Source organism: Oreochromis aureus, linkage group 23, assembly GCF_013358895.1.
Source record: "Oreochromis aureus strain Israel breed Guangdong linkage group 23, ZZ_aureus, whole genome shotgun sequence".
NCBI classification, from domain to species: domain Eukaryota; kingdom Metazoa; phylum Chordata; class Actinopteri; order Cichliformes; family Cichlidae; genus Oreochromis; species Oreochromis aureus.
In genome coordinates, this window is record NC_052963.1 from 34,503,420 (window position 1) to 34,517,060 (window position 13,641).

At 41.6% G+C, this 13,641-nt stretch overlaps 1 protein-coding gene across 1 annotated transcript in view; it reads left to right on the forward strand.

The window, feature by feature from the left end:
* The first annotated feature begins 212 nt into the window (after positions 1–212).
* unc13a (unc-13 homolog A (C. elegans)) overlaps positions 213–13,641 on the forward strand; it is a 28,640-nt gene continuing 15,211 nt past the window's right edge. The window contains exons 1-20 of the mRNA XM_039607429.1: positions 213–266; positions 575–643; positions 1,192–1,238; positions 1,414–1,492; positions 3,562–3,636; positions 3,736–3,955; positions 4,943–5,170; positions 5,369–5,510; positions 6,010–6,179; positions 6,311–6,426; positions 7,393–7,556; positions 7,693–7,846; positions 7,986–8,054; positions 8,365–8,454; positions 8,978–9,112; positions 11,102–11,235; positions 11,429–11,514; positions 12,365–12,491; positions 12,605–12,701; positions 13,413–13,556. Of these exons, the coding sequence (XP_039463363.1) occupies positions 623–643; positions 1,192–1,238; positions 1,414–1,492; positions 3,562–3,636; positions 3,736–3,955; positions 4,943–5,170; positions 5,369–5,510; positions 6,010–6,179; positions 6,311–6,426; positions 7,393–7,556; positions 7,693–7,846; positions 7,986–8,054; positions 8,365–8,454; positions 8,978–9,112; positions 11,102–11,235; positions 11,429–11,514; positions 12,365–12,491; positions 12,605–12,701; positions 13,413–13,556 (2,298 nt within the window). The 5' untranslated portion in view covers positions 213–266; positions 575–622. The remainder of the gene's footprint in view (positions 267–574; positions 644–1,191; positions 1,239–1,413; positions 1,493–3,561; positions 3,637–3,735; positions 3,956–4,942; positions 5,171–5,368; positions 5,511–6,009; positions 6,180–6,310; positions 6,427–7,392; positions 7,557–7,692; positions 7,847–7,985; positions 8,055–8,364; positions 8,455–8,977; positions 9,113–11,101; positions 11,236–11,428; positions 11,515–12,364; positions 12,492–12,604; positions 12,702–13,412; positions 13,557–13,641) is intronic.

The window sequence follows — 13,641 nt, forward strand, 5'->3', positions numbered from 1 at the left end:
AAGGGAAAAAATGTCAAAATTACATATGTAGTTATGTATAGATCTACTTCAAGTTGCTCATCATCAATGTGTTTTTTACATGATTCATTTTAGCATCTTTGCCACTACATTACATATCGCTGTGTATATAATAGTCCTGAAAGCTAGACTTCTTTCTCAAACCATATTTCAGCTTCCCAAAAAGGGAAATCATGGAGCCCGGTCCTGCCAGAGCTAAAGCCAACTGGCTTCGACTTTTCAGCAGAGTACGACTACAACTACAAGAGGTACTGCCAGGATGTGTCTGTGTGTGTTCAGTTTATTTGTATGGTCCTCTTGCTTGCAGTCACTGTCAGGTGAATCCTGTCATTGGCAGGAACGGTTCTTAGAGTGCGGTTCTGTTGCTGCTCTGCTGATTGCCTTGTTGCATCAATCCCTGCATGTCCTGTTCTTACTCTGTATTTTTCCAGCTTTCGTTGACCAGTCTGTCATTTTTCCCAGTTTTTGGTCACAGCTGTGGATTATATTGTCTTGTGTTTGATAGTTTCTGTTTACCCCCTGTATTGTTTTTGCCATTTCATTATTTTCTTTTCAGTTGTTTGCCATCCTCGTAGCGAATGCATGTAGTCCATTCTGATTACCCATGGCAGGAGCTGGCTCTCAGGTGGGTGTGCCCTGTAGTGTGTTAATAAATCTAATTTGTATCATATGTATCTGTATGGCTCACAGATATTTATGGCGAGCGCAAGACGCACATAGGAAGCTGCTGCAAGCCTGTTAAGTGTCCTTTCCAAAGCCTGGTGTTTGTATCAATCAGGGCTATTTCTGTGTATAGTGTGACGTTAGTATCACTGCCGCATGTCATTCTTTGAAGAGGCAAGCGGACAAAGAACATTGTCTTTCAATAATGGAGCAGATAGAATTAGAGAAATGATTACACGGATAGCCATCTGGCTGTAATCTTCTTCCACAAACACAGAACTCACTGCTGATGTCAATAATCCCCACACTCACTAAGAAATACACACAGTGTAGTTTTTTTTTTCACTCTGTTGTAAATCATGACCCTTTGAGAACACCTGCAGTCATTGTGGTGACAGGTCACGTTTGAGCGAACTACAAACTACAATTGGAACTACAGCGTTGTAGTTTTCTGGAAGGCTGCCTTTTCCTACTTTTTCCATCTCATCTTTCCCTTCTCTTTCTCCACAGGCCCGAGGAGAAAGTGTTGGCATTGCCTCTCTGCTTTTGTCAGCAGGGTAAGTAACCATGAGGCTGACACTGCTCCAGCTATTGAAAATCTATAACTTACCGACCAAAAAGAAAGACCAGTGTCTCAGTGCATTTATTTTGTAACTTATTCACGGTGAAGGCTCTAGCTGCCAGCTGTTAGCTGAAAATATAGCTGATGTTTAAAGTATGTTTTCTCTCCAGGATGGGTGGTGCTCTGTATAGTATTGACAGCATGCCAGACCTCAGGAAGAGAAAAGCAATGCCTCTGGTCAGCGATCTGGTGAGTTTCTGCTCTAATCTCTTTATGTTCCCGTGACTAAGTGTCTCACATTTCCCAGATCCATCTCACTTGGCTCAGCAGTCCGTGCTCTCATCCTTAAAAGCTACTCCTGTTTTCTGTCTGATTCTCTACTATGTTTATTTTCATGATCTTTTCCTATATGCTACTATTTTTACTCCTGTTGTTCTCTGTCCTTTACTCCACTGCATCCATGCTGTTAAAGAAAATGCATTGCCCTGCTGTTAAAGTCCGACAGGGCATGAAGCAAGGCAGAGAGGCCAGCGGCAGAGGCTAGAGGTTTTCTCTGAGTGACGCTGATGTCTGCTACATGCTGTCATATAACAGACCTTTATTACCCCACCATGCCATGATCCCTATGCCTTTTTGACACTATCTCATTACCAACACAACTCTGACAGACATTAATCTTTTGCAGACTTCTATTGTCACTTTTCTTAGAATGTAGACAGACGCACTCTGTGCGAAGGAATGTGCGAATAAAAGAAAACCACAAGTCTATTCAGGTTTTGAGAGCACATTGGTTGTCAAAGTTTGTTTTTTTATCATTTAATTATTATCACTCGCTTAATCCTAATTCACGCAGTGCTAAAGACCAATTGGTGACCGTCTGGTAACCACGTGTAACCAAGTGTTTGCTGGGGGTTGCTTCCTGGCACTGGAGGAAAATGGTTGCATAGAGGGTGCTGCACCAAAAACCTCCCTGTGACTGCCACAGTCGGCAGTGGGTTGCATCAAAGATGCTGACTTGTCTGCAAATACTTGGCAACTACCAGCTGGGCAGTGGTAAAATTGCCCAGCTAGGGTGATGCTAGCTCGAAACAGAAAGCATTCGCCTTAAAATTTCTGCCTCAGTGCTGCAGTCACATTTCAAAAGGTACAACTTTCACTTTAAAAGTAAGCGGGTGGCCGCAGTAATCTGAGACATAAGGATCAGTTTTAGCGATTCAGCATCGATAAACAAAATAAGTCACATAATGCACATGATACATGCACAGCTATAGTTACAACTTAATACCATATTACCAAATAAAAGCATCATTAAGCAACGTTGAAATGTGTCTGAAAAACTGATCCTGCTGTTCTTAAATAAACCAGCTTAACTTTGCTTGTCATAAAGACTAAAAGCAGTGAGAAAGTTAAGGCCTGACTAACCCTGTTAGGAGTTTCAACCGGTGGTTTTACACTTTGGTTCGACAAGTTAAGCATAATATGCTATTGCTAGCTGTAGATATGCTGGTTTGTCACCTCTTGACAGATCCGTGCTAGCTGCTGTCTATCGCTTTTGTTTTCACAGCACAAGAGTGGTTACGTCTTCTCATCTAACTCACAGCAGGAAAGCCAATAAGCATATTTAGCATATGATATGTCAAATTGTTGCTTTGATGCCAAATCACATTGTGCACTGGGAGCTGAAATAATGCCGACTCTTAAATCAGCTGCCAGTCAAAGCTCAGTGCCACGCTCATAAACACCCACCATGCACTGACAGGCAGGTGCACCTCTTTCATCACTCTCGTTTGCACACACACACACACACACGCGCGCACACACACACACACACACACACACACAACTTGTCAGACTGTCTGCTATTGATTTATCAGAGTGGAACACTGCCTGAATGAGCAGTAACTAGTATTTCATTCAGAAATCTAATACTCAGGTGGAAATGCAGCAGAGACTTTCTGAAAAATCCCAGTGTCTCTTGATTCCCTAATCACTTCATTGTTGCTTTTTCACAAAACTACCACATATGCATAAAAAGCACATCCGTTTCTCAGTCATTCTTGCGATTTTAATTCTCTGTGTAAACCTCTTTCTCCTCTTTTGCCTTTTTCTAATACATTTTTTCTCCCAACTTCACTTCACTGCTACAGGCTATGGTGAGTAGCACACCTTTTGTTTATGAAATACCTGCAGTTGGTTATGAAGATATACTTGTTTTCTGGTACCGACCAAAGTGGTCACTCCAAACACAAATCTCCTACTCTGAGATTTATCATGATTAAGGAAGATATTATACTGACCACCCTTCTTCGGTCACACAGTCCTTGGTCCAGAACTCCAGGAAGGCGGGCATCACCTCGGCCCTGACATCAAGTACCCTACATAATGAAGAACTGGTCAGTCCACATTTATATTATTTAATTAAATTATTTCAAATTCTGTGTGTAAGCTTTAACTCTGCTGACCTCGGGCTTATCTTTCTTACAACCTTGTAGAAGAGTCATGTCTATAAGAAGACCCTCCAGGCCCTCATATATCCTATTTCCTGCACCACCCCACACAACTTTGAGGTGTGGACAGCCACCACGCCCACGTACTGCTACGAATGTGAGGGACTCCTCTGGGGTATTGCTCGCCAGGGCATGCGCTGTACTGAGTGTGGAGTGAAATGCCACGAGAAGTGCCAGGATCTACTCAACGCCGATTGTCTGCAAAGTAAGATGAACGCCGGGAAGCATCACTCCATTTCAGCCCTCAAAGCATTAATGAAGTGAAGTGACTAGTTTACAAATGTGACAATGAAATCTAAATTTAGCAGCCCATATGTGCAGCGGGTAAACACTGCCAGTCACTGCTGGTGCAAAAAGACGGCGTAAATTCAGATAAATACAACCAGTAACTCCGGTTGGCTTTTATAAATTATCATTTTTAATTGTTTCACTTTTTTTAAAGCCATTATATTTTTAAGTTTTTTAATACTGGCAGGTTATCCTTTTTTCACTGGCCTTCCATCAGAGACCCGATGCTAACTTCAGCTATTTAGAAGAGGTAGAGCGGGTAATCCACTGACTGGGAGGGCCACTGTTTGATTCCTTGGCCATGAAGCGTCCTAACTAAGTGCCCATATTGTCATAAATGCATCTGTCAGTGATATATGAAGTGTGTGAATGTGGTTTTAATGATTGCAGACATGAGAGTGAGAAAGGATCGCAGAAAATACCCTTTTGCTGACTTTACGTTTTAGACTTTTTGCAGTGTCAGTTCTTTTTATTTATTTTTATTAATAATAGAAAACGGCGTAGTCCATTTATTTCCTCTCCTGTCTATTTGTCAGTGCCAAGCACAGAGCCTTCCTCCCTCCTCCTTCTCTTCTTACTCCTACATTCCTATTTTCGTTGTTTTCATGAGAGGATATTACAAACCATTTGTCTTTTCTTGTCATCCACCTCGCTCTCTTTCCATCTTTTTCACTCAGTATTTTATAGCTCTGCAAAAGCATCCTCTTATATTTCATGAAATATACCAAAGTTGTTATTATAGTGTTATGGTATTCGTTTGAAATGATCTGAAAAATTGTAGAAATTTATCCACCATGATTTCAGGATCAGTAAGCGTGAGCTCACTTCTCATCTCACATGGCACCTTTTTCCGTTTTTGTTTACAAATCGAATTCTTTTACTTCTCAATTTTCTTGCCAACCAGGAGCGGCAGAGAAAAGCTCCAAGCACGGCGCCGAGGACCGAACTCAAAATATCATCATGGTTCTTAAGGACCGCATGAAGATCCGTGAGAGGAACAAACCAGAGATCTTTGAACTCATTCAGGAAGTGTTCACCGTCCCCAAGTCCACCCATGTCACCCAGATGAAGCAGATCAAACAGAGCGTGCTCGATGGCACCTCTAAATGGTCGGCCAAGATCAGCATCACAGGTGCGGGTTTGTGTCTATAAAAAGAGACAAGCTGCTGTTTGTATGCAGTGAACACAGGTGGTGTCTATGGGGCAGTAGCTCAGAAGGTCAGATGAATTAAGAGGCATCTGTTTCCATCCAAACACACACACACACACACACACACGTATACATAAACCCACTGGCGTTACCAGCTTGGCTTTTTTTTCTTCTTCCTAGTTTTGTGTGCCCAGGGTCTACAAGCCAAGGATAAAACTGGTTCCAGTGATCCGTATGTAACCGTCCAGGTTGGAAAGACGAAAAAGAGGACCAAGACCATTTATGGCAACCTCAACCCTGTCTGGGAGGAGACATTTAATTTGTAAGTCATTGGCTTTTCTGTATGGTTAATGTTAATTAACCTCCTAAGACCCGAACTCTTTCGTGGCATGCATTTTTTATTTCTCTTTGCTGTTTGGGCTGATTGGGACCTGAAGACTGAAAAAACAAAGAATTACGTGATTTTTTTTAAACTTGATTTTTGGTTCTGAGAAAAATGAGATCCACATATGAAGACATTAGTTTTAAATTTCGATAGAACAGTGGCAGTATAATGTCCTTGTAAGTGGATATCAGGCTCTTGTAGAGCAAAATTTCGTATTTTGGTCTAGACAACCCAAAATGTGATGTCCACATATGTGGACGCCAGGTCCTAGGAGGTTAAATAAACAAGGTTTTTTTTAAGGCTAGTGATTTCTGTTTACACTTGAAGAATATGATACGTACGAGTCACTGTAGTAATCTGCCCTTCTTGTCTAACTGCCAGTTTAGCTACTATATTTGGCAGCTGTGGCTCACTCTCTCCGGTTCGGTCTTTGCAGTGAATGTCACAACTCTTCAGACCGCATCAAGGTGCGTGTGTGGGATGAAGATGATGACATTAAGTCTCGTGTGAAGCAGAAGTTCAAGCGAGAGTCCGACGACTTCCTCGGTCAAACCATCATCGAGGTCCGCACTCTGAGCGGAGAGATGGACGTCTGGTATAATCTGGGTCAGTTGGATTTGCAGCACTCCTCTTTCTCCGTATACTGCCCCGTTTAATATACTGGATCTCATCGCCCATCATTTCTTTCCAAAGCAGGCCTGGTGACTGTGTTTCTGTGTGTTTTGCACTCTTCACAGACAAACGTACAGACAAATCCGCTGTGTCTGGGGCCATCCGCATGCACATAAGTGTAGAGATCAAAGGCGAGGAAACGGTTGCTCCGTATCACGTTCAGTACACCTGTCTGCACGAGGTAAACTCACTTTTTATCTGCAAGTGAACATGCACTTATGGGTGAATGCTTCTCAACCGCTTTGTATTTATGAGCGCGCATTTTGTCAGATTATCCTTTGTCCACCATTTGTGCATCTTAGACAAATATAATTTTTTTCCACATAACGGGCTGCCTAAAAATGTCAAATAATTTTAGCAGGTAAGGCATCACGTTCACACTGAAAAAGACTGTTTTCTGCAGATAGTCGTGTCTGCAGTGTAAAAAAAACAGACTGCAGCAGTCGTTTAAATGCGAGTCAAAATGAACCGCTTCTCTTTATTTGCTATATGCTGACTGAAACCGTTACTCTAGGTTTACGGGAATCTTTGGCAAACAAAATTAGCTTTTGTTATAAGTGTGTAATACTGTTTTTGCAGCCTGTGTTTATGAATATGTGTGTGTGAAGCTGTCTTAAATAAGCCAAGCTAAACTAGTTAATTTGCTTGACTGATGTTCACTTTAATAACTGATCTATTAAACTTGAGTTAGTACTCTGGAAAGATAAAGATAGAGGCATCTCACACACGGTTCGTGCAGAAAATTCTGCTGATTGATTGTAGACCAGTCCCAACTTTGTATGGAGTCATTACTCAGTCCATTACTCACAGCACATTAGCTGACCTTAACTGACAAATGGGCACTGTTACTGCCTCTCAAGTGCCCATAAACCCACTCAGAATATTTTACAGTGGTGTAAGGTTTTATGGATGAGACAGCACCTTGTGTTGGCCTCATAATGTGGGTTTATGGCTCTTTATGCAGCAGAGCCAACAGACACAACAGCTTGTGAGGTTATAGCGCGCTCTGTCTTAATGGCTGAACTGTTTACAAATGAGTGATAACTGTTTGAATAACCATTTGAATTTTTTGAACCTTTCACTCCAATTTTTCAGCCTTTTTTCTCTTTTATTTCACTCACGCCGCCTTCTGCTTTCTTTTCCTTAGAATCTCTTCCATTATGTGACGGACATCCAGAATAATGGTGTGGTGAAGATCCCTGACGCCAAAGGGGATGATGCATGGAAAGTGTACTTTGAGGAAACTCCCCAGGAAATCGTGGATGAGTTTGCCATGCGTTATGGCGTCGAGTCCATCTACCAGGCTATGACGTAGGTTCCCGGCTGACTGCCCGACTCCAGAACGTCACCGTTTATAAGAAAGACCTATGTGTTCAGGCGCATTGTAGATTGTTTATATAAAAAACCGTTAATAGCTAACATTTGCCTGTCCTCCTCTCATTTGCAGCCATTTTGCCTGCTTGTCATCTAAGTACATGTGCCCAGGTGTGCCTGCAGTGATGAGTACCCTGCTGGCAAACATCAATGCCTACTACGCCCACACCACCCAGGCAACCAACAACGTCTCTGCCTCTGACCGCTTTGCTGCTTCTAATTTTGGGGTGAGTCAACATTTAGCTGGATCGATAAAGTTAGATGTAAATGGCATAGTTTCTCTGTTATTTCCCTTTGTCGTGTCCTCTTTATCTTCATTATGTTTAATCACAGAATCTATTAGCACGTTTCTTTTATTACCCACAGAAAGAGCGATTTGTCAAGCTCCTCGATCAGCTTCATAACTCTCTGAGGATCGACCTGTCCATGTACCGGGTAAGTTGCTCTTATATAATTTCTTCTGGCTTATAACTAATGATTCTCTGCGTCCTTGCACGTCTCTCTTTATCAGAAGCAATATGAGGAGGCAAATGTGTTAATTAGATTGACAGCTCATCGGAAACGTGCACAGACACGTTTGGGAAACCATGTACGCCCACACAGTCAGAACAGGGCTTGCTGCCAGTGAAGACTGACCACGCTGGATCGTGCCCACAGATGCAAAAAACTGGAGAAGCACAGATGTGAATTCATGTGCTGTGGCTCGCCGTTTCTGATTTCTTTCCTTTTTTTGGCCCGATTGCAGAACAACTTCCCGGCCAGCAGTCCTGAGAGACTGCAGGACCTCAAGTCCACAGTGGACCTGCTCACCAGTATAACCTTCTTCAGAATGAAGGTATCGTCTCTTTCTCTTCCACCATTTGTGCAGTCGTTTTTCTTTCAGTGAACACAGCCATTAGACTGCCATCTTATTTACTGTATTGAAACATTAGATTTATCAACCTTAAAAATCAACAAATTCCAAAAAGATTTGACTCAGAAGAAAAACAACACAAGATTTTCATCCTAAAGCTTGGTGCTGAGTTGGATTTAAGGCTTTTCTGAAGAACCAGAAATGGAGAGAAGTCTGCAAACCAAATCGGCTTTCTTCACATCGTCTATTTAAGCTGCAGAATATCCCATTTTCCCCCCTGACGTGTCAGTGCTGCTGCCCTGCATCACTGCCTGATCTTTCAACTCTCCCACCTCCCACATGAAGGCTCCAGGGAGATTTTTATTTTCACTACTCCAGTCTGTTGCATATTTGGGAGAGCATTGTTGCCAAACTTTAACTATATTCTGCAGCTGTAATAAATTCATCATTTCAAATGTGAGCTCACATTAGTCACTGCCTGTCTGATTTTTATGCCTGCGTTTAGGTCCAAGAGCTCCAGTCGCCACCCAGAGCCAGTCAGGTAGTGAAGGACTGTGTCAAAGCCTGTCTCAACTCCACCTATGAATACATCTTTAATAACTGCCATGAGCTCTACAGTCGCGAGTATCAGGCAGACCCGGTAAGAAGCAGCAGTGATGGGCTGAATGCCTGCGTGTGTGTCGGTGAATGTTTTTCTTTTTCCATCTTTGTCAAAAAAAATCAACTTTGAATTGATGTTTTTTGAGATTAACATAATAAAGTACAAAAAGTAAAGCATTGTTAGCACACCATACATGCGTACATGTACTGGACTTCAGAACATACAGAATCAAACAGGTAGAAATGCAGATGTTCAAGTGTGACAGTATCTGCATTTGTTCAAGAACATTTTTTATTTACTTAAAGGTACATCAACAGTCTTTGAGTTTAATTTTTGTTAAAAATTGTCATTGTTACATCTGCTTGCAACAAATTATAGAAAAAAAATGTGCTGATTTATGATTTGTTTATTTGGTTTATTTGTTTAGTCCATTTTTTCCTGGGTTCATGTTTGGTTTTGGACAAACTTGATCTGTTTTTCGTTGATGTCGTTCTGAGCTTCTGGTTGTTACCAAGCAAAACACATAAACTTGGTATATTTCATTCAGTGGCAAAAGGCATTGAAGTTTACTTTGGAATTTTTTGCTGTAGATTTCCAGTGACTGATGATCGTTTCGCTTCCATTTAACTTCTGTCCGGTTCAGTTTCCCCTGAGCGAAATGCCGGGAATAATGACAGCCCAACCACAATCTCAGCGCCTTCACACCTGCACCATTAAGTCCGTTTAAATTGAATTCTGGTTCATTTTCCGTCTTGGTGCGGTTCGCTTCTGCAGACACGAGCAGGGTAATTGCACTTGCAATGAATCTACCACAGACACATTCGAGGAGGCGGTCTCGATCCAGTTCCGAATGAACTTCAGACTGATTCGTTTATGGTGGGAACATGATCTGACCCAACCACTGAATGTATGCTGGGCGTTTGCTTTCTGATAGCCAGGTATGCTTTGCTTCCTGGGATGTAGCAGAGTACCATAAACCTGCAGAGTACACAAACTGTAAAGAATTGGAAGAAGTGACATTGCAAAGTTATCCTCTAGCCCAGAATACTGCATCTTCTACCTGCTTTTGCTATTGTTCCTTTTGCACATCTGGCCAACAAGCAGACTGAACGTTCTCATGTGGTTTGTAGCGACACGTTTTGCTTCACTTGGAGTTTTCTTTGTGTGAAAACAAAGTAAAAGATTTAGAAACTCATCAGCTGATTGAATTACAGGTGGAAGTACAACTTTAGTGATCACAATCAGCAGTTTTACCCAGAAGTCATCACTACAAAGAGAATAATATTTACATTTTTACATTTCTAATACAAAAGGGATTTCAGTTTTCTCCTCATTCCATATGTAGCGTACGCTGTGTGTTTGTGTGTGTGTGTGTGGTAAGTCCGTGTCTTAGTCTGGTGAAGCCAGGCTCTTCCATCCGTCACTCCTGTAGCCGATTTCAACAGCGATTTCTAGAACTTGCTTTGAGCCCTCATTAAAGCACCAAGCCCAATTCTGACTTCCCCGTGAATTTCAAATAAGCATTTTTCTCTTTGAATAAAACATTTCGTCCTGAGGGACTTTGCTATATTTTGTTGAAATCTCTGCAAGATCATTCTTCACTCTTCAAACCCTGCAGCAGCCAGCTTAGTGGGTTTTTTTCTTTTTCTCAGCACATATTCAGCTGTTTCAAAGAAGTCGACCAGACAGTTGACATCGCAGTCTGTTTAAAGCTGTTTGAGCAGCAAGTGTTTAATATGTATGAGTTGTTGAGTTAACGACACAGTCGAGATTTCCCTCCAAAAACGTCTCCCCGTTGCAGACAACAGAAATATTATTGGTAAAATTCACATTAAGAATACTAAACGGTCACACAATTACACGACTCTGAACATCCTGTTGTACGGCTTTAAAAACCTTTTCACTGATCAAAATTCACTTATGTGCAGGTTTTCAGCCAAAAGGGGCAAATTAGCAGCAGGTAAACCTTTCCTCAGAAAGCCATTGTCATGAGTCATTATAACGCCACTCATGTTGTTGTCTTCCCAGGCCAAGCAGGGTGCTGTGCCCCCAGAGGAGCAAGGACCCAGCATCAAAAACCTCGACTTCTGGTCCAAGTTTATCACACTTATCGTCTCAATCATTGAGGAAGACAAGAACTCTTACACTCCTTGTTTAAATCAGTATGTCTCTAAGTTTTCTACACGACCGTTCTACCTTTGTATTTGCTTTGTTTCCTTGTACAAATTAAAACAGAATGGGTTTAATGATATTTTAATGTTATGTAGTTATCCACAGTTTCTCATAATGCCATTAAAACTGCACTCTGAGGCTCTCGTCAGCTTTCCCAGTTACATGTTCTCCTTCTGCATCCAGATTCCCTCAGGAGCTCAATGTGGGTAAAATCAGTGCGGAAGTTATGTGGAACTTATTTGCTCAGGATATGAAGTATGCAATGGAAGGTGAGTAAAAACAGATAATACAGTTAGTATTGTGCTGTACTCTTAAAAGTAGCGAGCATACAAAAACACAGGAAAGAAAAGAATCCAATTAATATTCAGAGAATTTAATGAAATGTCTGTGTTTTTATTTAACTATCTGCTGCAGGTAGTTCAGCACACTGGCTATTGGCCCTAGCTGTACTCCCACTCAGTATATACAAATGGATATTAAAAAGCCACCTATTATATTAAACTCTCTTGAACGTTACAGTCGTACAAACACTATAAGCCAGTTTTGGTTTTGTATTAACAATAAAATGATCCAGTTATTCCACTCGTGACTATCTACATCCTCCAAAAACAAAAAAGCATTTTAATCATTAAAACACATACGCCCACACACACACACACACACACACACACACACACACACACTGAATGTGTGCTCCATGACAAGCAGCTGTTCTTGCTGACTAACTGCCTGCCTGATTTAAATCTTCCAGTACCTCTGCTGAGAGCATACATCTCATTTTTTCAAACAATGAAGCAAAATATTTTAATTTTGGTAGATCTTGTGATGTGCATATTCTGATTTCTAGCATGCATATTTTTATCTGATATTTTAAAAAAGTATTTTTAAAAGTTATCATGCATAAAAATAAAGTTTCTGATAAGTTTTGATAAATGGAAAAAAGGAGAATTTGGCTCCATCCAAGCATGACTGGAATCATGTTTGTGTATTTTAAAACTATTTATTATATTAAATTATCTGTAAAGTGTCAGTTTTTCAGTTTCTCTGTGCATAACAGACCTGCAGGAAATGCCGGCAGCCTAAACAGTCCTGGAAATATGTGTTTTCTCCTTTTCACAGAGCATGAAAAAAACCGCCTGTGCAAGAGTGCAGATTACATGAACCTGCACTTCAAGGTCAAGTGGCTGTACAACGAGTACTGCAAGGACCTACCCTTCTTCAAGAGCAGAGTGCCTGAATATCCTGCGTGAGTAGCATCTTGTTTTGTAGAAACAGCCACATCCGGTGAAAAAGAATTATAGAATATATTTTGAAATGCTCCAATTTAGTTATAAATATCTAAATTGTTGCTCCCCGTAGGTGGTTTGAGCCATTTGTCATCCAGTGGCTGGATGAAAACGAAGAAGTGTCTCGTGACTTTCTGCACGGTGCTTTGGAAAGAGACAAAAAAGATGGGGTAAAAGTTTCCAGCTCTCTTCCTCCTCATCTCTCCCTCAGCCCTCTTGAAGCGCTGAGTCGCTGTTGTTATTCAAGCAGAATTATTGTAATCCATCCTTTGTACTTTTTCTGTCACACTCAGAGTTATCGTCCAAAGTTTCTTCCCCACTCCCGCCCCGCCTCCCACACGTTCTCCTGTCTCCCCTGCATTCTTCAAAGACTGAAATAGAAAGCATGGACTCAGCAGTGCAGATTCTTGGGAAGTTTTCAAAAAGAGAGCCTGAGACTTGCATATGCTTAAAGCCAAAGATGATTCTGTTACAGCAGGACATTGTAAATTAATGGCCTTATTCCAAAGGTTTGACTGCAGAAAAGCTGTCCTCACCTCATTACCCTGACTCCCTGGAGTAGCACCTACACACTCACCTCTAGCCAATTAAGGACCAGGCGGTAACCAGCAGCCAATTACAAAGAGACAGACAGGAGCTCCCACCTGTCACTGGATGGCTGTCTAACTGTCTGTACAGCTGGCTCTGGGAGGTCAGAGTCTCTGTACAGACAGTGAAATATATCAAAGGTCCAGTTTAATAAAGCATCTAATGGTCTGTCTGTATGGTCTTAGATAGGCACACAATCTCACCTGCAACCTTACTCATCCCCTTCTCCTGACTTTTTCTCCTTTAACTTTCCCCAATTTTTAATCTTCCCGCATATCTTTTCTGCCCTGCAGTTCCAGGTCACATCGGAGCATGCTCTGTTCTCCTGTTCGGTTGTGGATGTCTTTTCCCAGCTCAATCAGAGCTTTGAGATCATCAGGAAGTTAGAGTGCCCAGATCCGCAGATTGTAGGACACTACATGAAGCGCTTCGCCAAGGTAGGTGCAGTGAAAATGTCATTTGCAGGTTACAAAATAAAAATGCAACACCGAGGTCTTCAATTTTTTTTCTGTACATGTTACA